The sequence below is a fragment of the Cottoperca gobio genome, chromosome 17 (genome assembly GCF_900634415.1).
Source record: "Cottoperca gobio chromosome 17, fCotGob3.1, whole genome shotgun sequence".
In the NCBI taxonomy this organism is placed as follows: domain Eukaryota; kingdom Metazoa; phylum Chordata; class Actinopteri; order Perciformes; family Bovichtidae; genus Cottoperca; species Cottoperca gobio.
In genome coordinates this window covers 1,110,628-1,133,210 of record NC_041371.1, presented here as the reverse complement: position 1 = coordinate 1,133,210, position 22,583 = coordinate 1,110,628, and the positions used below count along the sequence as shown (strand labels likewise).

At 42.0% G+C, this 22,583-nt stretch overlaps 1 protein-coding gene across 1 annotated transcript; it reads right to left on the bottom strand.

Annotated features, from left to right (window-relative positions):
* Positions 1-206: 206 nt before the first annotated feature.
* On the bottom strand, positions 207-20,730 carry hhla1 (HHLA1 neighbor of OC90). Its single transcript, XM_029453751.1, has 16 exons — positions 20,647-20,730; positions 19,246-19,347; positions 18,180-18,236; positions 16,084-16,164; positions 15,054-15,137; positions 14,496-14,579; positions 14,328-14,411; positions 14,181-14,237; positions 13,700-13,780; positions 12,602-12,634; positions 12,412-12,501; positions 10,901-11,057; positions 9,496-10,865; positions 3,589-3,745; positions 2,699-2,781; positions 207-631 (listed from the first exon to the last, which is right to left on the bottom strand). Exons 1-16 carry the CDS (start codon positions 20,699-20,701, stop codon positions 588-590), a joined length of 2,619 nt encoding a protein of 872 aa, XP_029309611.1. The 5' UTR covers positions 20,702-20,730; the 3' UTR covers positions 207-587.
* Between the last annotated feature and the right edge of the window lie 1,853 nt (positions 20,731-22,583).

Here is a 22,583-nt window from a genome sequence, read left to right as displayed (position 1 = left end):
AATGTGAGCTTAACGTTTTTGGGAGCTTTCACAGACATTCATTTCTCCTTCAGTGCAAAGTGAGAGTTTGAACTTCAGCTGTTAAGTTAATGTTTACATATATATATCTGATCAATCTGAGAGACGCAACCGGGGCAGCTGGGAAAATTAGCCAGATTGTATTAAACCGACACAAGAACAATCTAAATTGGTTTATTTAGAAAAAAGACACCATTTTTTTTTCACATTCCAGACTGTTATCCAAACATTAAAATTAAATCAGTTGATTTAAAAAGCTTGGTTTTAAATATGATTTTCATAAATAGTCCAGGACGACAGAGTTTTTGTTTCATCTTCAGGATTCCAGGTTTTGGTGTCGAGTACGTTTAGTCCTCTGGGCCTAAACTAAATCCCTCCGCTGTGTAGATTATAGGGACACGTGTGTGTAGAGAGAACACTTTGAGGTCGAACAATTTCCAATTCCATCCAGATTTAAAAGTCACCAGATCGTCCAGATGCTGCAGAAGCGTCCTCCGCTGGGGTTTGTAGCTTCAGTCACTTCCTGTGATGATAAGCAGCTCTTTGTTTTCTCTCCGCTCCCACTCGGGTCACAGTTTACTGCACATCTTTGTGAGGCATCTCTGTTTCAGATCTGTGGAGGGAGGAGAGGAGCGTCACAACCAGGAGACATTCTTCTGATGCGGTCGTCTCTCAAATACTTTTACAAGTTTTAAAGTTATCCAAACTTGTGTTACTGTGAATTTACTCATTCTTTAGTGAAGTTAAAGATTTGATAAGAACCTGCAGCAGACGTTTGCACCGGCAGAATCACTCGGACTAAACGGACTACAAACATGGATGATTCAAACACACAACCTTTGTTCCTTTGCTAGAAGACAGAAGAGACAATGACCTCCAGTGTGAGGACTCCTCACACATGTTTGCGTTTCACTGAAGCCAAAATTACTTAATTTGCAGGAAAAATAACTATAGAAATATCAAATTGGAAAAAGGAAAAGATATGTCCATGTTTTCTCAGGTGTCATATCTACATGATGTTTTTAACATGATATATAATTGTGATAATTGATGAACCAGTAAATCATTAATCAAGTAAAAGCACAAAACATTCCCTGTTCCATGTTCTCAGATGTGATCTGTGGTTTTCTCTGTTTTTGTATTATTGTAAATCTAATTCCTGTTGAATCTGACTTTCATGAGATTTGACACAAAACAATCCTCATTTAAAACTCTCTTCTTCTGCGGTTTAAGTGTCTGTGTGTACTTCAAAATAAAAGTGTGTGCGCGGGGACGAGATCTCTGACTGCTTTCAAGCGGCTTTAGCTTCACTGCTTTTATATCAATTTCAAATCAAAGCCTTGTAAAGCCGAGTCTAAAAATACACACGGAGGACTAATTGGAGCTGGAGGGAGGACCGATATGACATCGTGTGAGTCGTCTCTTTGGCCCGCCGCTGGAATGAGCTCGGGATGATCGGCGTGTCAGAAGCTGTGAGACAGGAGCCCATTAGCTCAGAGGTTTCCTGCAGAGCTGCTGCTGCAAGATGTGATGCTGAGTCCCCATCAGGACAGGTGAAGGATGAAGTGTGCTCCCAATTATTTCTCTCTCACACACACACACACACACACACACACACACACACACACACACACACACACACACACACACACACACACAAACACACACAACTCTGTCATCCCACTGCATCTTAAAAGCAGCAACATGACTTCCACTTAAAAGAAATGGGCATCACTCCAAGTTACTTTTGATTCTTTTAAAGCATCGTTCAGTCAGGACACGAAGAGAAGAGGAAGTGATGTGTTTCTGATGTGAATCCATTTGGCACCATATGTGAAGTGTTTAATAAATGCAGTGTGTAGATATTTATATTGCGCTCTCAACAAAGCAGCGTCTCCGTTCATCTTCTCGGCTGCTGTCCCTCCATCCTTTACCTTCCTCTGCTGTCCCTCCATCCTTTACCTTCCTCTACTGTCCCTCCATCCTTTACCTTCCTCTACTGTCCCTCCATCCTTTACCTTCCTCTGCTGTCCCTCCATCCTTTACCTTCCTCTGCTGTCCCTCCATCCTTTACCTTCCTCTGCTGTCCCTCCGTCCTTTACCTTCCTCTGCTGTCCCTCCATCCTTTACCTTCCTCTACTGTCCCTCCATCCTTTACCTTCCTCTACTGTCCCTCCGTCCTTTACCTTCCTCTACTGTCCCTCCATCCTTTACCTTCCTCTACTGTCCCTCCGTCCTTTACCTTCCTCTACTGTCCCTCCATCCTTTACCTTCCTCTACTGTCCCTTCGTCCTTTACCTTCCTCTGCTGTCCCTCCGTCCTTTACCTTCCTCTACTGTCCCTCCGTCCTTTACTTCCTCTACTGTCCCTCCGTCCTTTACTTCCTCTACTGTCCCTCCGTCCTTTACCTTCCTCTACTGTCCCTCCGTCCTTTACCTTCCTCTGCTGTCCCTCCATCCTTTACCTTCCTCTGCTGTCCCTCCATCCTTTACCTTCCTCTACTGTCCCTCCGTCCTTTACCTTCCTCTACTGTCCCTCCGTCCTTTACCTTCCTCTGCTGTCCCTCCATCCTTTACCTTCCTCTGCTGTCCCTCCATCCTTTACCTTCCTCTACTGTCCCTCCATCCTTTACCTTCCTCTGCTGTCCCTCCATCCTTTACCTTCCTCTGCTGTCACTTACTTCTGGAGAAGGAGACTCTCCTGACCCGCCGACACACCTCCGACGTGTGTTGTTCATACCAGCGGTGGCTGTCGTCACAGTATCTGTGGGACGAGAAGGTGACAGTAAACAGCTTCACATCCACACTGTGGAGTTCAAACATGAAAACCATCCTTCACATGTTCTGCAGATGATTCACTAATAATGAGCTTTATGAAAAGATCAACATGAGTAATTGGATTTGTGGGTTAAGAGACGTTCAGGTTCAAACTGGGCTGAATTTGAGTCGAAAGTTATTCAAATGTCTCGGTTATTATATGAGTCACTCTCCGGGACAGAGAACGAAACGGCAGCTTAAATTAAAACAGAATAAAAGACAAACCTGTCCGGCTGATAGAGCAAAGCAACTAAACATTCAGATAGTTCAGAATACTTATGACGTTATTCAGGCATTTCTGTTTACAGCTAACTGTGTTTTGTTGTCACCAAATGAACAAATCAGCGCACGTTGGAGCAGACTGACGCTTCAATCAGCTGATTGTCACTAAGTTATGTGTGTAAATATTTATATCCTGTGTTTTACAGTTGGAGAAGAACCTGATTAATATGACCTCAGTCGTGTGTCAACCAGAAAGTTCCTCATTTGAAGAAAAACATGTTTATATTCCTCCAAGTGATCCGATAACAGAAGTATCTTTGGTTCTGTGGAGACATTCAGCCATCTTTAGTGCTCATGTGAGCTTCATCTACATGACACATGTTCTTTGTTTGCAGCATGTCCATGTTTGTGTTGACGTCCTGCAGTTATATTCTGAAGTAAATGTGTTTCTGAGCTTCTGCATTCATCACTTTTTACTTGTTGTTGGCCTGTACTGTACAGTTTGTATGCTTCGTGTTGAAAGTGTGAAAACCTTTTCATGCGCGTCTTGTGGCTGAAGGGTCTGCAGAGGCACTGAGAGAAGAACTTGCAGAGCTCGAGGACGCAGGGCTGAAGCTTGTGAGCGCCGACAGTGGTCGTGCTGCCAGAGAGCGAGGCGTCGGTCAGCTCCGGCCTTCTCCACGGACAACCTCTCAACACACAGAGGGAGAGGTCACGTCAGTCACAAGCTCTCGGCACCGGTTACGAAGATAAAAGAGGATCACGCAGGTTTGCAGGTAACGTATTGAAACAAAGACATCATAATTAACCTCTGAAAGCCCACAGTGGTGATTTGGAGACTTTATGTACTAAATAAATAATCCTTCAAACTCTCCTCGTATTCCTTTTGCATAATGTCGCTTCAGTGCTTAAACTCCCATTACAGGAGTCACTGGTGCCGATGCATTTTAATCATAATTAATGCATCGCAGGTAAACAGGCTCCTAATTACCATAAAAATACATATTCAAATGTGAATTTTAATTAGATGCTTCTCCACATATTTGAAATCCTTATTGTGCTGATATCCAGAGCAGTAACATTTACAAATCAAGACAAAAACACTGATGATGGTTTGGATATTTAACAAGCTATTCTTCATGCTCTTCACTTTAGTTCTTTCACTCTCCACAATCCATTAATGTCAGTTCAGCACGAGGACGCTCAGAGGACAGCGTCCCCACAAACAATGTGATACATAAATTCAATTTACACATCCGATGTTTGTCCCTGACGAGAAAGCAAAACATGTTAACATGTTGGATCTGAAACGCCACATTCTGTTGGCCGTATGGCATCATTGAGTGCAGGAAGTCAAATATCCAGAAATTGTTGGTGTCACAGGCGTTGGAAGCAAGCCGGCCATTTGACCACATTTAAACTGTGATTATACTTTCCACTGATGGTCCCCTGAAACACAAACAGCTTGCATATGTCTCGTCTTGGCCTCGCCCGCAGCCTTTTCCACAACAACCCCACACATGACAAAGAGCGACAGAGAGCGACATGAGCTAGCAAAGAACAAACTGGACCAAGAATACCATCATGTTTCCCAGGCAAGACGGGAAACAGATTCAAAGGCTAACCTACGTGTTTAGCGTGCCTGGAGACAGAATCAGCCAGTCGCCATTACTTCACCAGGCATGAAGACAAATATGACATCTGCACCAGAGCTGCCATCAGCGGGACCTCAACGGCCTTTTTACCAAAGCTACGACTGCACATCAGTTCTCTTCAGCTGTTCTCCTGCAGCTTCAGATGATGAAACAGTGAAGCAGAGATGATGCAGAGAAGCATCATGTGATGATAACATGGCAAAGAGCTTTGAAACTGTCTTTCTGTCCTGCCGCACAGCGAGGCAAAGACTCGTTTTGACATTTCATAAATCGTGTTAAAGCTAAAACAAGTCACTTCAAGTCCTGAGCTTCAGTTGAGCAGAGATGTGATGCATGCAGAGTTATTGAAGTTGGTGTGTTTGTATGACACAAGTTTACAACACCGTGAAAGATGTTGTGAGTGCGGGGGGGTTCTGGCAAGCAGTCAGCTGTCGTTACTGACGGTGCAACGTCAACGCGAGGAAGACACACTGGATTCACATCAAACATCACGTTATTTCAAGCCAACTAATAATATCTGTGAGATTTTTTATCATAGGCTAGCGGCTAGTGCTAGCTTGGTAGCTAGCTTATTTGAAACATGTCATGCAATGGGAGGGCAGAGTGGAAATGCATTGAAACTTTAATTACCGGTACATATTTTGTTCTTTTCTTGATGATTGATTAATTGAGTATTGGGGTTGCACTGTACAGGTGGCCCTCTACATCAGAGTATCTTATAATGTACTAGAAGAAACAACAAGATTAAAGTGCCCCCCCCCCCCCACACCGGCCACGTGATGTTGTTTCAGTTGATCTGTGTCAATCACAGGCATCAATTTACAGCTAAAGCACAGACAGGAACAGTTGAGGTAAGCGGGAGAGTTGCAGAGATACAGGAAGAAAAGGTTTATACAGTAAACAATATGCACAGACGTTCACATGTGCATCATGAACTGCTGGTGTCTGATTGAGCCGCACTAGCAGTTTGGTCAAACTGTACTTTAGTTTACTCGCAATTATTATAATTACCAGCGTCCGACTCGTAAAAATAGCTTCCCAATTTCTTTTTATTTTCAAAGCTATGACATATCCAACTTTAGGTAATTACAGCCAAAGATAATGGAGAAAGTAAGTGCACAGTGTTTGTAACCCTCACAATGGACAATGTTAACTTTCTGTGCGTTTTGTCTCTTTTTTGCGCTGGATATAAGAGTGAAGGGAGCTGGAGAGAGGGTCTGTAACATTAACTGTACAAACATGTGTGTATTATCAATATTTCATTTTGTAAACATCACGGTTATCTTTAGTACCCGTATATACGATGACCTCGAGTCACCTTGAAAACCTGCAGCTACTTCCATTTATTTTACAACACAAGAGCAGCGAATCTGTAATGAGATGATCTGCAGTGTGCACACAGCTGACACAGAGCAGCCATTTATGGTGCAATGAACCCAAGCTTCTTATCACTGGTGTGTGTGTGTGTGTGTGTGTGTGTGTGTGTGTGTGTGTGTGTCTGCACGCATGCGTGTGTGTGTGTGTGTGTGTGTGTGTGACACATTGCCGTCTTCTATGAAACGTCCACAGACTCGACACATGGAGTGCAAAGACGTGCAGCTGGGCCACAAACGCTCATTTTACTGCACACTAATGACTCAGTGACAAATTGCACAGGATGCTCCGGCCTTCTGTTTGTTGCTAGGCAGAAGTCAGTGGGGGAGCAGCAGCTGTCCCTACTGTGAGAGGTTAGTGCCATCTAGTGCTTCTGCAGGGAAATATTAAATGTAGAGTCTCTTCAATATTTACTAGAGACTGTTAAATGTGAATGTGTGAACTTAAAGGGGACATATTACGCTAATATTCAGGTTCATATGTGTATTTTAGGTTTCTACTAAAACATGTTTACGTGTTTTAATGTTCAAAACACGCATTATTTTTCTCATACTGTGTCTGAACATACCTGCATCCCCCTCGGTCTGAAACGCTTCGTTTTAGCACCTGTCTCTTTAAGACCCCCCTCCTGAAAAAACTTAGTCTGCTCTGATTGGCTTAAGGGAAAATTGCAAGCTATTTCTCAAGCTGTTGGTGGAGATACTGAGATGGAGGTGACGTATTCTAAAGACTGGGGTCGTCTTATTTCACATGTGGGTTGGTAGGAACTCAAATTCCCCAAATGCACAAGCACTGAAGATGTCAGTTGTTCATGATATGTCCCCTTTAAATACATCATTTGAATGATTTTGTGATTTTGCTCATTTAATTTGGCAAAAAGGTGCAAAGTGTTATTAAAGATTATTTTAGTTTTAAATTGGATTTCAGATGTGTATTAATTAGGAGCCAACCATGCCACTGAATTAAAATGCAATACAATCTAATGATTAATGAATAAAAGGTTACATGTAAGTGATGCATCTGAAAACAGGGACCAATAAAAAAAATCAATAAAAATGGAACAAACCCTTAAAAACTATGTCAAAAATACAATCCGGACTTTTTGTGGCCAAAATATGTTTTCATACGTGAATTCAGATTTCTTTCTGTAAGTAACTACATAACAAATCTTTTTATGTATTATGAATAAAAGATGACTTATTAACTCAATTGATTTCGGGTAAAAAACACATTTCAAAATGTTATAGGTTTAATACAGTATTTAAGAATGAATTGAATCTCTTTGATTGTGAACCACAAAGCTTGTATTGTTTGTGTCCCCCACAGGCGTCTCTCTCCCTCCTGACAGCTCACTGATCAGACACATAAACGCTGAATATTTGGCATTAATTTGCTTTTAACCTTTGCAGCTTAAAACCATCAAAGCTTTCACATAAAGGAGGTTTCTCACACACTACACACACACACACACACACACACACACACACACACACACACACACACACACACACACACACACACACACACACACACACACACACACACACACACACACACAGGATAAAATTGAATCAGTATTCGTTGGTGTGTCCAGAAATAACATTGAATGGATCTGATGTGTTTACAGTTGTTTTCTGAGAACAGCCGGCAGAGTGAAACTGTTCCTGCAGAGCAGAGAACAGGCTGTACACAAACAGCTCTTATTATTTGTCAGAAATACTTAAACCTGCTTTGATGTTTCTCATATGGCATTTTTATATCCTCAGAGTCCCCGGGTCATTTATCACCATTTTGTTTTATATTCTCTGGAGAACAGAACACTTCCCAGTGACTGTGTCCTGACAGAATATAGGTTGTTAAGTCAAAGCTTTTAAAAAGGACCTCTGTTTTATGTTTTCCTGACAAGGGACCTCTTGTAGTAATGTGAGGGGGGGTATATAAGGTGTCGGACTTCAACAGAAACTACAGCCTCTATGTGATCTCCTTCCAACAGTCACAATTACGAATCCTCTTGGAACACACCAAAAAAAACAAAACTATAAACTATAGTTTTATAGTTTATCCAGGGCCAGGTGGGCACCCTGATTAGATGCCTGAACCATCTCAGTTGACGCCTTTGATGATCGGAACACAGATGGACTGGTAAATCGAGAGCTTTGCCTTCCAGCTCAGCTCCTTCTTCACCACAATGGTCCGGTACAAATCTCACTGCTGATGCCAGACTAAACCACCCGTCCATCTCATGCTCCAGTTAACCCTCAGCCGAGAACAAGACACCTCAGCTTCACACTTGGCTGCAAACCGCTCGAGTGCGTGCTGGAGGTCACGGTCTGACGAAGCAAACAGAGCCACGTCATCTGCAAAAAACAGAGACGCAATTCTGAGGTCCCCACTGGTCGCAGCTTCCTTTTCAGCACCTTTCCCGGGGAGGATGAGCAGTGTGGTGCCCCAATAATTGGAGCACACCCTCTAGTTCCCCTTTTTACCACCACCCCGGTCTGCACCCACAGGCACTGTCCCCGACCCCCACACAAAACTGAAAAGGTGTGTCAGCCAAGAAAGCCCAGCAATGTCCAGAGCCTTCAGATTCTCAGGGCAATTCTTATCCACCCCTGGCGCTTTGCCGCCCAGGAGCTTTTTGAGTACTTAAGTGCCCTCTGCCAGGGATATGGATAAGTTTTCCCCTGATTTTTAAAACTCTGCCCCCTCCTCATAGGACGTGTTGGTGCATCTCACCCTGGGCAACTCCGGAAAAGGCGAGAGTCCAGCCCCTCTGCAGGAGTTTGGTTACAGAACCAGTGATGTGTAAGGAGGTGAGAAGAACTATATCTAGTTCATACCACTCCACCTCCCGTCCATCTCCCATTCCTTCCCCGCCAGTGAGGTGAAGTTCGACATCTCAAGAGCCAGTCTGCGATGCCAGGCATCAGCATGCCTAGATCCCCGCTTTTGCCCGGCACAAATTGCACCAAACCCCAATGCCTATCACTGCGAGTGGCTCCATGTTTGTTTGTCCATGGGTCAAGGCCCGGCCACCAGACGCTCGCTGGAGAACTCCACTTCCAGTTCTGGCTCCAGAAGGGGCCCCCCACCATTTTCTTTTTTCCGGACAAGGTGCTTTTCGGCTGATTTATATAGGGTCAGGGAATCACTCTCATCTCCCTCCCCTACGACAACTTTGCCTTGGGAGACACTACCAAGAGCTATTGCTACCAACAACAGTTCCCAGGGTCAAGCAAACCCCTTTACTGTGTTTTTGGATGTGTGCTCCTTACCAAACACCCATACTTACAGTTGACTTTTTATATGCAACACCACAGCACAGAAAGTGTACTTCCCCAGTACTGTATAATCCTAATGAAAATATTGATTTTGTTCATATGAAACCCACTGAACTGAGAAATCTTTACCTGGTTTTTCTGTTCCCACAGACTTGCTGGATGTTGTAGTTCTCCTGCTAAGGAGCCCCATAGTACTTCTAGCCACTGTTGGTCGTGCTGTGGGATGAACAGGTGAAAGTCTTGTGGGATGAACTGTGGAAGTCGTGTGCTGGGTTGTTGTACTTGGCTGGTGTGTACTTGTTAGCCGGGTCAGACTAATAACTGGTGAAAGGGTTGTGGGATTGATTGACGCTGTGGCCAGGAGGGTTGTACTTATAGTTGATGGAGCTGCTACTGTGGTTGAAGGAGCTGCTACTGTGGTTGAAGGAGCTGCTACTGTGGTTGAAGGAGCTGGTACTGTGGTTGAAGGAGCTGCTACTGTGGTTGATGGAGCTGGTACTGTGGTTGAAGGAGCTGCTACTGTGGTTGATGGAGCTGCTACTGTGGTTGATGGAGCTGCTAGTGTGGTTGATGGAGCTGCTACTGTGGTTGATGGAGCTGCTACTTTGGTTGATGGAGCTGCTACTGTGGTTGATGGAGCTGCTACTGTGGTTGATGGAGCTGCTACTTTGGTTGATGGAGCTGCTACTTTGGTTGATGGAGCTGCTACTTTGGTTGATGGAGCTGCTACTGTGGTTGATGGAGCTGCTACTGTGGTTGATGGAGCCGCTACTGTGGTTGATGGAGCTGCTACTGTGGTTGATGGAGCTGCTACTGTGGTTGATGGAGCCGCTACTGTGGTTGATGGAGCCGCTACTGTGGTTGTTGGAGCCGTTACTGTGGTTGATGGAGCCGTTACTGTGGTTGATGGAGCCGCTGCTTTGGTTGATGGAGCTGCTACTGTAGTTGATGAAGCTGCTACTGTGGTTGATGGAGCCGCTATTGTGGTTGATGGTGCCTTTACTGTGGTTGATGGAGCCGTTACTGTGGTTGATGGAGCCACTACTTTGGTTGATGGAGCTGTTACTGTAGTTGATGGAGCTGCTATGGTGGTTGATGGAGCTGCTACTGTGGTTGATGGAGCTGCTACTGTGGTTGATGGAGCTGCTACTATGGTTGATTGAGCTGCTACGGTGGTTGATGGAGCTACTACTGTGGTTGATGGAGCTGCTACTGTGGTTGATGGAGCTGCTACTGTGGTTGATGGAGTTGCTACTGGGGTTGATGGAACTGCTACTGTGGTTGATGGAGTTGCTACTGGGGTTGATGGAGCTGCTACTGTGGTTGATGGAGCTGCTACTCTGGTTGATAGAGCTGCTACTGTGGTTGATGGAGCTGCTACTGTGGTTGATGGAGCTGCTACTGTGGTTGATGGAGCTGCTACTGTGGTTGGAGCTGCAGCTGTTGTAACAGACGCAGTGGTGACTTGCAGGGTGGTGGGTGGTAAAATTGTTGCTGTCGTCCTGCTTGTGTTGTTACTTTCCGTGTCGTCCATCTTTGGGTCGTGCCTGTTGTGGTCGTCTCCGGTCTGTCCGGTGTAGTTTGACTTTGTGACACGACGGTTGCAGGTTGTCGAGCTGTTGCCTGTGGCTGGGCACTGGTGATCTTTGCAGTTGTTGCAGCTTTTTCATCCGTCATCGTTGTTGGTGAAACTAATGAATCAAACACAGATAAGGAGAAAATATCATAAAGTCTGCTATATCATAAAGATCATAAAAGATCATATCTTTTTTTTAAACCAACTAGAGGTGAAACCGTAGACTGTATATATGAAGTCGACGTCACCCATTGTTTTGTGGACTATTGTTGTGAAGACCCAAGTTTGGCATTTTGGCCGTCGCCATCTTGTTTTGTTTTGGAACCAGAAGTGACACGAGAGAGTGGAGTACAACCGAGCACAGAATAATTACATTTTTAGGCAACCAAAATGTAGTAATTAATCTTAATGAATTGAAAACACACTGTGAAAGGGTTACATTTCTATAAAAAACACAGACAACACCCTAACCGGACGACACCATGGTAGTGACCTGTCAATCACAGGTAGCCCCGCCCTAAAGCAGATGCTGTTTTCGTCTATTTTACACTAAATGTTTCCATAAATTACTAAATGAACATCATGTGTTGAAGAAGGTTTGAAACAAGAGATTGAGACATAAACTTATCAGGAAAATGTTACTGAAGTAATAAATGAAAGGAGAAGTTTTTTCACATTTTCTTATAGACTTCTATAGAATCTGACTTCTTATTACAACCAGTGGAGTCGCCCCCTGCTGGATGTTACAGAGAATGCAGGTTTAAGGCACATTGAATAGATATTAAAAGTATATGGGATGCTGCAAATGAAAAAGCAGGTAGTAAATATGGTGAACCAATTCATTGTATTTGCTTGTAGTAGAAGTTCAAATCTCACCACATACACATTTGTGTCGTTTTTTTACACAGGCTCAGATTACAGATTACATTGTTCATTTTCCAGAAAACTTCCTTATATTATGAGGAGACTATAATTTACACCTAAAATCAAACATTACTGATATTTTCTCAGTTACTTTTCTCTTTATGGGTTTCAATTTCCTTCGGTCCGTCTTAAATAAACGTTTCGAGTAGTCTTTAGGTGATTTAGATGTTTTCAGGCCTTTATTTAATCTAAAAAAAAGAAATAAACCTGGTTTCAAAACATGGGAAACATGCTGTCTTTAGATGCAAAGCTCTTTGTTTTGTCTCGATCTAAGAGTAGGGACCTTTACTTCTCCTAATGTATGATACTTGATGTCTATAGTGTTTACAGTGACTATATCTCTATAACAGAACATTATGTACAGTTTTCTAACATTTTGTATCCTGTAGTACTAATCTAATTATTGCTGTTTACAACTTTTAAAAGTTGTTATGTTTAATAATTAGAAACTAATTCCCAGTCTGCAGTTATGAGACTGAAGCGAATGAGTCAAAGCTTTAATTAAATGAGCCAAAAGTGAACACGGGCGTCCTGGAGAGACTCACCATGTGCGGTAGAATGGACTCTGCTGGTTAACATGGAGTTGATCACAGATGGAGAGATGTGACTCAGATTCGTGGGCAGTTGGTGCCATTCTGGAGTTTAAATAGACGATTGGAAACAAGAATTAAAATGGCTCTTGAAGCGTCAACAGATGTTCAAATGATCTTTTTAAAAAGACACTGCGTTACTCACCGGCAGGGAGTCTGAAGGTGGAGATGTTACCTACTAGGAAAGGAAGGAGAAAACAGGAGTGGATTGCAGCAGCTATTTATACTTATGCTTTATCAACTAGCTTCAAATCAACAGGAAGCCAAGCCAGCAGTTTTCAATTATTAACTCAGGATTCACCGACAAACATACATTTACTGGGACTTTGAGTAACCTGATTAAACTTTTGGATTTTCTCCACACCCCCCCAATGTTTTCTTGTGATGCTGGAAACTCATCACCTCCCCCAGGGAGTATGGATGGAATACTGATCGGGCACAAAGGAATACTACAAAGAGACTAAAAAACTACAACGAGATTAAAAACAGCTGGAAAAAGACATAAAGAGACCACTACGACTACGAAAATGGAATGGAACCACACAGAGACAGAAAATGACCAAAGCAAATACAAAGGAGACTCAGAATGAGCACAACAACATAAAACAACCACAAAGAGACACAAATGAGCAACGAGATGCAGAACAGCTGCAAAGACACTTACAGCGACTATGAAAAGTGGCAAAACAACCACAAAGACACACAAAACAACTACAAAGACACACAAAACAACTACAGAGACACACAAAATGAAAACAAAGACACACAAAACAACCACAAAGACACACAAAACAACTACAAAGACACACAAAACAACCACAAAGACACACAAAACAACTACAAAGACACACAAAACAACTACAGAGACACACAAAATGAAAACAAAGAGACTCAAAACAAAACATCTATAAGTCCGTGTGTCTTGCTCATGTAGCAGAGGTGTTGAGGTCTTTTTCATCGTCTAATAATTCACCCATCACCCTTTGAAACCAGAGACACAAACACACCAACAGGCTTCCAACAAGTCAAGTTGTGGTGGTTTGAAAGGAATATCTCAGGTACACTGTGTAGTGTTGCGTGTCATTTAAACAGCTTTGCAGTATTGTTGTATTTTCTGGCTCGGTTCAGGTGTAACCTCCATAACTGTGACAGAAGACATGTGTGCGTATAAACTCAGGCGTTATCCTGAGTGGATGCTGCCCCCTGCTGGCTGCGCTGCACGTTATCAGAACTGTGAACAAACTTCTGTGCGGCCCCTCGACGATGGTCTGGTTGAAGAGCGGCGTGATGGAGCCGACCTCCCACAGCTCCGGCACCGCTCTGCCTGCACAGAACACACACACGACAGCTGCATTAAACCGCTCCAGGACTTCTGAGATCCTCAACACACAATGAGAATGACATCTTTAAATTGTAGTCCCACAACATTAATGTATTTATCTGTTTTGTTACTTAAGATATTAAAATATAATAAAATTATAATCAAGTAAAACTGTATCAAAAATCCTGCAACATTTAAAAAGCACAATATATAAAATAACTATTTTATTATGAACTAAAATCACAGATGCTTTAAATGTACAACATGCATTATTCATTTTGTCTGTCAGTTTATGTTGCATGTTATGTAATGTCTGCGATCTCCACACGACCACATGAGTCACATGCATGAGAACTGCTGCTGCACACTGAACACACAGAAGACCTCGTGGAGCTGCACTTACCCATCTTACCTGCCATCACACAGATGTAAATACATTCAGAGTTGTTCCGCTGGCTTACTGAGACACAGACAGGAAGCACACTGTAGTTTATCACACCATGAAGACACACAGGACGTACACCTCTGACACCTGTTCACATCCACCCACCTGATAATATGGAGGCAGATTTAAAGAGCTCGTGTAAATAACTTGTGGAGTTTCCCATCACGTCCAGCAGTATGGCCGTGAAGTCTGACGGGAGAATCATCCAGTGAGAGACGTTTTTAACATTTACTAAATAAATAGTTAAAGTTCACATGAGACGCTTCTGCTCACCCGTCAGGTCGTTGGTCTCGTTTGTGACACAGTAGCAGAATCTTCTCCTGAACTTGTTGCTTTCTAAACTTCTTATGTTGGAAACTGATGCAAAATAAACAGTTTGAATTTATAAATGTACACTTTTAAGAGTTTAGAGGCAGTGATGGACCTTTAACACTTTACACTCACAGACACAACTGAACAGAGTGAATTCTTATTCAAACCTCCAAAGACTTGCACAGCCCCTCCTCAAATGTCTGATATATTGATATAGGTATATAAATACATATGTCAGAAGCCTGTGATTCCTTAATCTTACTTCACAAATAACACAAAGCGAGCATTTAGAAAATGATTAAATGTTGCAGCTCTTCATCTACATGACGTTAATCCCATAATGAATCCTTTAATACAGCGTGTGAGGATCAGTGAGACACAGTGGCAGGTCATGTCCGATCCACCAGAGGGCACTGTTTACAAAGTTAGATGTAAAACAGAATTGGACCCAGTAATGCCGACAACGCTTTCATCTCTCGTGAGCAGCTGCAAAAGGTGGAAGAAGATGTTAATATTTACTGTTGTAGACCAGCAGGGTGAGTTTATGCAGAGCCAGAGAGCTGTAGGACGTCACGCTGAGGAGGGAGAAGAGCTGCCGGGAGCCTGAGGACGAGAGGAGCAACATGTCACCTTCTGGCCTTCACTGAAGCATCTGCACATTTAAACTATTTAAACGATCACCGTGGAGCTACAGAACTTCCCCACTTCATTACTCACATTAACACTTTCTATAGTACAAGTGTTCATGTTTAAATATGTACATGAGGCATGATGTAATGTAACTGTTGAGAGTTTAAATCTACACACACAGTTAGAAACACACACTCTGATGTTCTCGTGTTTCCTCTCGTCTGAAGAAGACGTTCTTAAAGCTTCACAATCTCTACGTTGACGTTTGCATGGAGAATGTTCTTGAGTGGAGACAGGGAGGTGGATCTCATGCTCATGTTCAGCAGTGTTGCTGTAACTGTGAGACCCTGATGCTAATCACTGTACAACTCATCGATGTAGTTGTGCGTCATAGGTGTTTATTAACGATAAGATATGATGAGAACATTTTAGAGGCAGTACAGAAGGAAAATCAACATTTCGACGCTTAAATCCAAAAGTTTAAGATGTTTCGTAAATATACCAAATAGATAAACGAAGGCAGGAGAGACTGTGGGGGTCTCTGTACAGTGTAGGTTTTATATTCTGAGACTCCTGATACACCAGAGGAGAGGAACATTCAGACACTGATTTATAAACACAGTCAGGAAATCTTGTGTTCTGTAGATTATAGAGATTCATTCGGACACTGTCGATCCTTCAGACGTCACGTTTCTGCTGTGAGCAGCACAAACCTGCTGGATGCCACAGAAGCTATGAACATGACAGTATCTGCAGGGATAGACACTTCTGAGTGTGTCCTGTGAAGAAGACGTGACACCAAGCTAAGCCGCCTGCTGTTTGACCTCTGGAGACACATGTTGTAGCTTTAATCCTGACATACCTGAAAGATTTACAGCGCAGAATTGATCTCCACATGAATGATATTATGACAACGTACCCGATTGGCTTGTGTTTATTAAAGTATTGACCAGGGGAGTGAGGTCGATGGCAGCTGGATCGATGTGCTCCGCTGGGATTTCTGGGAAATAAAAGCAGACAGCAAAGTCAATGGGAACTTATTCGTCTTTTAATCTCTATTATGGAGTTAGCAGCATCAGCAGAATGTGGCTGTATGTGTGCAAGATGTACTAAAACCACAAAACAAAAGCACAATTACCGAGGAGTTAGTCCCAGGTTGGTAATTATTTAAATAACACAAGGTCAGTGTCGGGGCTGCTCTCATGTAGAGATGCTGGCCTTTTATTTTAGATCATTTAGATCATGTTTGGATTACTGAACGGGTCCAAGAGTGTCCTCGCCTACAAAATGATCACAAAGAGACACGTACCAACGAAGAAGAGACTCAACATGATCACAAAGAGACACGTACCAATGAAGAAGAGACTCAACATGATCACAAAGAGACGCGTACCAACGAAGAAGAGACTCAAAATGATCACAAAGAGACACGTACCAACGAAGAAGAGACTCAAAATGATCACAAAGAGACACGTACCAACGAAGAAGAGACTCAACATGATCACAAAGAGACACGTACCAACGAAGAAGAGACTCAACATGATCACAAAGAGACACGTACCAACGAAGAAGAGACTCAAAATGATCACAAAGAGACACGTACCAACGAAGAAGAGACTCAACATGATCACAAAGACACACGTACCAACGAAGAAGAGACTCAACATGATCACAAAGAGACACGTACCAACGAAGAAGAGACTCAACATGATCACAAAGAGACACGTACCAACGAAGAAGAGACTCAACATGATCACAAAGAGACACGTACCAACGAAGAAGAGACTCAACATGATCACAAAGACACACGTACCACGAAGAAGAGACTCAACATGATCACAAAGAGACACGTACCAACGAAGAAGAGACTCAACATGATCACAAAGAGACACGTACCAACGAAGAAGAGACTCAACATGATCACAAAGAGACACGTACCAACGAAGAAGAGACTCAACATGATCACAAAGACACACGTACCAACGAAGAAGAGACTCAACATGATCACAAAGAGACACGTACCAACGAAGAAGAGACTCAACATGATCACAAAGACACACGTACCAACGAAGAAGAGACTCAACATGATCACAAAGAGACACGTACCAACGAAGAAGAGACTCAACATGATCACAAAGACACACGTACCAACGAAGAAGAGACTCAACATGATCACAAAGACACACGTACCAACGAAGAAGAGACTCAACATGATCACAAAGAGACACGTACCAACGAAGAAGAGACTCAACATGATCACAAAGAGACACGTACCAACGAAGAAGAGACTCAACATGATCACAAAGACACACGTACCAACGAAGAAGAGACTCAACATGATCACAAAGACACACAAACAGACGCTCACAATGAATATAAAAAAGGACCCAAACAAGTACAAAGTGAGAAATAACAACTCTAAAGAAAAACAAGCGGCTCAACAACTATAAAGTTTATGTTTCTTGCTCCCACGTTGGATAGGCGGCGGGCCCGAAGTCTCAGACGTTTTCTACTTCTGGAGGATGTGAGATTATTTCTGACTCTGACGAGGACCTTCGGTTTGTTCGTTAGCTGCTAGATTTATAATGAAATGAGTCTATATAAAATTCAGAAATGAATGTTTTGACAGCATTTGTTGACATTTGTTCTCTATTGTAAATTCACCAAACTCTAAAGAGCCTGTCAGTTATCTGTCATTCTGTGTTTGTTGATCCAAATAATAATAATCTGTTATTTCATGACATTAACAGATTTTGAAGATTCTAGTTTCTTGTTTAATTCTTTTTAACATTTCGTATTTTACACTCTCATGAAACACTGTTACTGTTCTTCAAAAACTAAAATCATTCATTGTTTCATCCGTACGCAGCTTCAAAGTTAAACAACTGAGATGTATGAGCGACAGACATTAATAATCTAGAAGCTTGTATTCCACAGCTGTGAATGTTTGTGTTTCTGACTTCACATTTCAGCAGGTGAAGCCTGATGTAATAAAGCAAAGACAGATGAAAGGACCTGTGGAGTCCAGGATGTCTCGTTTGTGTCTCTCTTCCTGCCGTCTGTCTCTTAAAACTGTGGGGAAATCAAACATATAAACATTTTTTAAAAGGCAACAGATTTTTTTATGTTTTGCTCATTTATTATAAATTACATTTTTTGGAGTACAAAACGTTTTCTTTCCAAACTTGCAGTTCTGAATTAAAAGTTTTTGTGTGTCATATCACTTTGTATATTTCTTTCTCTATTAAAAGGGAAGTTTGGATGTCTTGAAGTGTGCTTGTATGAAGTACTTATCCATAATCAGTGTGTTTACCGACAGTAGATGGCGCTCAGTTTAAGTGTACGCTACATTTAGAATATTTCCAGCCCTTTATCTTACCGTCAGACATCTCTTTCGATGGGGAAATGAAGCCGTAATATCTATGCTGTCGCCCAAGCCACCAGACTCCATTGACAAAAACAGTAATCTTACGTTGCAGAACACGGGAGTTGCTGGTCTACTGCTGCCTTGATCAGTTAGTGTGCTTATGTGATCGTGTGAGTTTTGTTAGTTCAGATTCACCAGAGTCACACAATAACACAAACTAAGTAACTGATGGAGGCAGCTGTAGACCAGCAAGTCCCAGGCTCTGAATGGTAAAATGACTGTTTTTGTCAATGGGGTCTGGTGCCATAGAGCATAGATAACGGCTTCAGTTCCCCATCAGAAAAATAGACTGTATAGCCTATAGTCTCACGGGAAGGTAAAGCAGTGAAAATATTCTAAATATAGTGTACTTAATTTAATTACTTAATTTGTTTTGGTGGGCTTTTCTTTTAGGCGACTAAAATGTGTTTAGCTGCTGCCCCCGTCCACAGCAGCACACTCCTCTGTGCTGGTCCTCCTGTCTGATCCACTGCAGGAAATACACTGACTATAGATAACTGCTTCATACAAGCCGACTTCAAAACATCGCAACTATCCCTTTAATATCTTTGGTTTGCTTGACTTTTTGTGAAGCACTTTGTAACTAAGTTACTGTTATAATAAAACAATTCATGAAGTCGAGATAGGAAGCGAAGACATATTATGCAGACCCACCTTGGCTGAAGAGGATGAGGAGTAAGATGGTGGAGACACAGAGCAGGAAGCAGAGATGCTGTGTGGTTCTCTGTAAACCGGCCATGACCTGCTGGAGCTCCGCTGGAAGCACAAAAACACAAAGAGTGGGAGACGCGTTCTCCTGTCCTCAAACCGTCTCCTGTAGGCTCTGTGCGTTGGTCAAATGGCTTCATAAAGGGGTATTGAGTTTTGTGAAAGTGTGTGTGAAAAGCATTTTCAGGGCTCGACACAATGATGTCATCAGGCTGTGCACCATGAGCTCCCTGGTGGCCTGCAGAGCAAAACGCTTCATATTCACAGCAGTGCAGGAAATAGAGACGACCCTGGAGGTAAAACCCCTGATGAAGAAATGCTCTGCTTCATCAGCACTTTGACTCGCATGTAGAAATATAACTATAGTGAAGTTCTGACCGTCCAGCAGGTGACAGATATAAACATTAGGATATTACAGGGTTGACTTATTGGGGCTTTCACACAATATTTAGTTCTTTAAATGTCTTGTTTCAAAGTCCAAAGATATTCACTTTAATATCATATTAATATATTAATATCTCACGTTTTAGAGGCTGGAAAAACCTTTCTGACATCTTTGCATAAAGAAATTACTTGAACGATTAATCCATTATCCAAACAGTTTCTGTCAATCGACTGTTCAATTAGTCGACTTATTGCTGCAGGTCTAATATGTATACGATGAGATGTGAAATGAATAATCATCAGGAATGTGGATATAAGCACTAAGTGGGTAAAGACGAATAACAGAAGATCGAGAACAGTTCTGAAAGTAACCATTAAAGATCTGGTCTCATAACGAGATCAGCCCTGACAAATCACATAATAATTAAATAATTCTCTAATATTTTCTATGTCTAGAATTTACTAAATGATGATGGAATAAGGTTAAGTGAATAAATCTCTGCAAGACATCACATTACATTATACTACATTACATCACATTATACTACATTACATCACATCACATCACATTACAGTTCATTTAGCTGACGCTTTTGTCCAAAGCGACAGAAAGTGCAAACAGTCCTGAAGACACAACTCTGAACAGCAAGAATCTGGTCAGAACAATATCTTCACACACAATCGTAAAAGTGAACTCTGTCTTCAAACAGTTTGAAGTGCAACATACAGAAACAATAGAATACAAATTCAACTATTAGCTATAAATAAGCCAAACCAATACAAGTGCAACATACAAAGTACAGTTATTCCAACATTACTATTAGTTTTTATAAATCTTTAAGTCTACTCATAAATGTGACATAAAGAGCAAAACAGTGTTCACCTTCTGTCCAAGTCTAAAATGCAAAACTATTCAAAATGTCAAATTCATGTCTTGAAAGAAATCCAACAAACACGACTCACCTGCTCCTTGAACCCTCCGGTAAACTGTGCAGCGCTGATGATCCTCCAGCAGCATCAGACCTCGTATCACACACCTACGCTCAGATGCAGATTAAGCAATGCCCCCCCACCCCCCACCCCTCTGAACAGCAGCAGGTTGGCAGCTTCCTGAGCTCTGTGCAAAAAACACCAAGTAAACACGATGTCTGGCTGCAGGCTGGGCACTGATCCCTCACCCACTCCACCCGCTCCACTGCAAGAAATATCCCTTCACTGAATAAACATATTCTTTATTTCTCGTCTTTGCGGCAACAAATCCACAGTTTTAAACAAAAACAATTGTTATGACTTGAATTTAAAGTGATAATTGGGATATTTTCTGTTTTGTCGCTGATCTGTGGCGTCTTCTTCCTGTTTGAAAGAGAAAACTTGGATCTCAGTAAATAGTGTTTATAAGTTAATATCTATATTTCAAAGTGCAGGACCTGCGTCACATTTAAATACTGAATTATTCTGTTGACGTTCTGTCTGAGACGTCCATGTAATGTGTTGCACAGATATCTATTGAAGTCAGCACGCTCAGCGCGGACAGGTTCTACAAACAGAAGCAGAACAAGAGTAAACATCGTGACGTCATGTGTAATATTGTTTCACGTGGTAACATTTAGTACCTGTCCATTAGAGCGACCTACATTAGTTAGAGAAGCTATTTATTGGCACTAACCATCACGTCAGGTATTAGTCATAATCACTTAGGGACTGTTGGTACGACAACAAGTCTGGGACAAAATCACTAATACAAACAATAAAAACAAAATATTAACAGATATCAACGTGTTGTTTAAACGCTGTGAGCAACAAAATACATCCATGTTGTTTCCACGTTACAACTTGAACACAACGGATTCAGAAGAACGACTTTTCGAGGAGCACCTGAATGCAGCATTACAGTACGCATTGCACCTTTAAATGTAACCAAATGTCTATAAGTAACAATCTAACACTAGAAGTCTAGATGTGTCGAAGCTGCTAATCTCTTTCTCTGTGCTACAGTAATAATACGGCCGGCAGTCGCTGGATTCAAGTGGGTTCTACCTGCAGTCTGACTAATGTACATTTATTTACACACAAAGGATGATGATGGAGCCTGTGGGGGAAGAATAGCTTGTGTCTCTTACACAAATGAACATGGTGTCCATGTTCCAAACTACTGACATCAAGTCTTCTCTTTTCTCAGAATGTCCCAACACCTGCAGCCCACCTGAAGCTAACAGCTGCCTAAAGTGACTTGTTAGCTTAGCATTCTGTGTAGCAAACATGGAGGTGGCTTTTATAATTTATACTTTTCCCACACTCACCTGGTGGAGGAAAGTTTCTTTGTAGCCAGCAACTCATTTTAAATACAGAGCTGATGCCGCCACGCTCTGTGTGTTCCTTGTTTCAGGAAGCTGCCGTCCAATCAGCTGCTCCACTTAGCCACAGAGTCCCGCCCACCATCTCTTCCCAACCAATAAGCAGTGAAGATGTCTGTTCTGTGTCTTTCTTTTAATTTCACTTCTTCATTTAAAGTGTGTTTATCTGTACTTACTTCTGAAGCGTTCAGGGGCATGATGCAATAACCTTTTAGTGTCATATTGTCACATTATGTTTAAAATAAAATAACAGTGGGGCAAAATCAGAATCAGAATCATTTTTAATTGCCATGTAGGTTTCCACCTTCAAGGAATTTGCTCTGGTAAATCAATAACTTATTTCATTGTGAAATACATATTTTTTATATATATTGTTTTTTCAATATGTTGAAATGTGACTTTATACATTTCTGTCTGTTTTGAGCCCCAAAAGTCCTGAAAGTATATATTATCTTTCAGGACTTCAGGGGCCGTGTGTTGTTTTGCAACAAACAACATTTTCCATGTGATGGAGAAGGTTTCTTAGCCTCCAGCAGTCCTTATTTT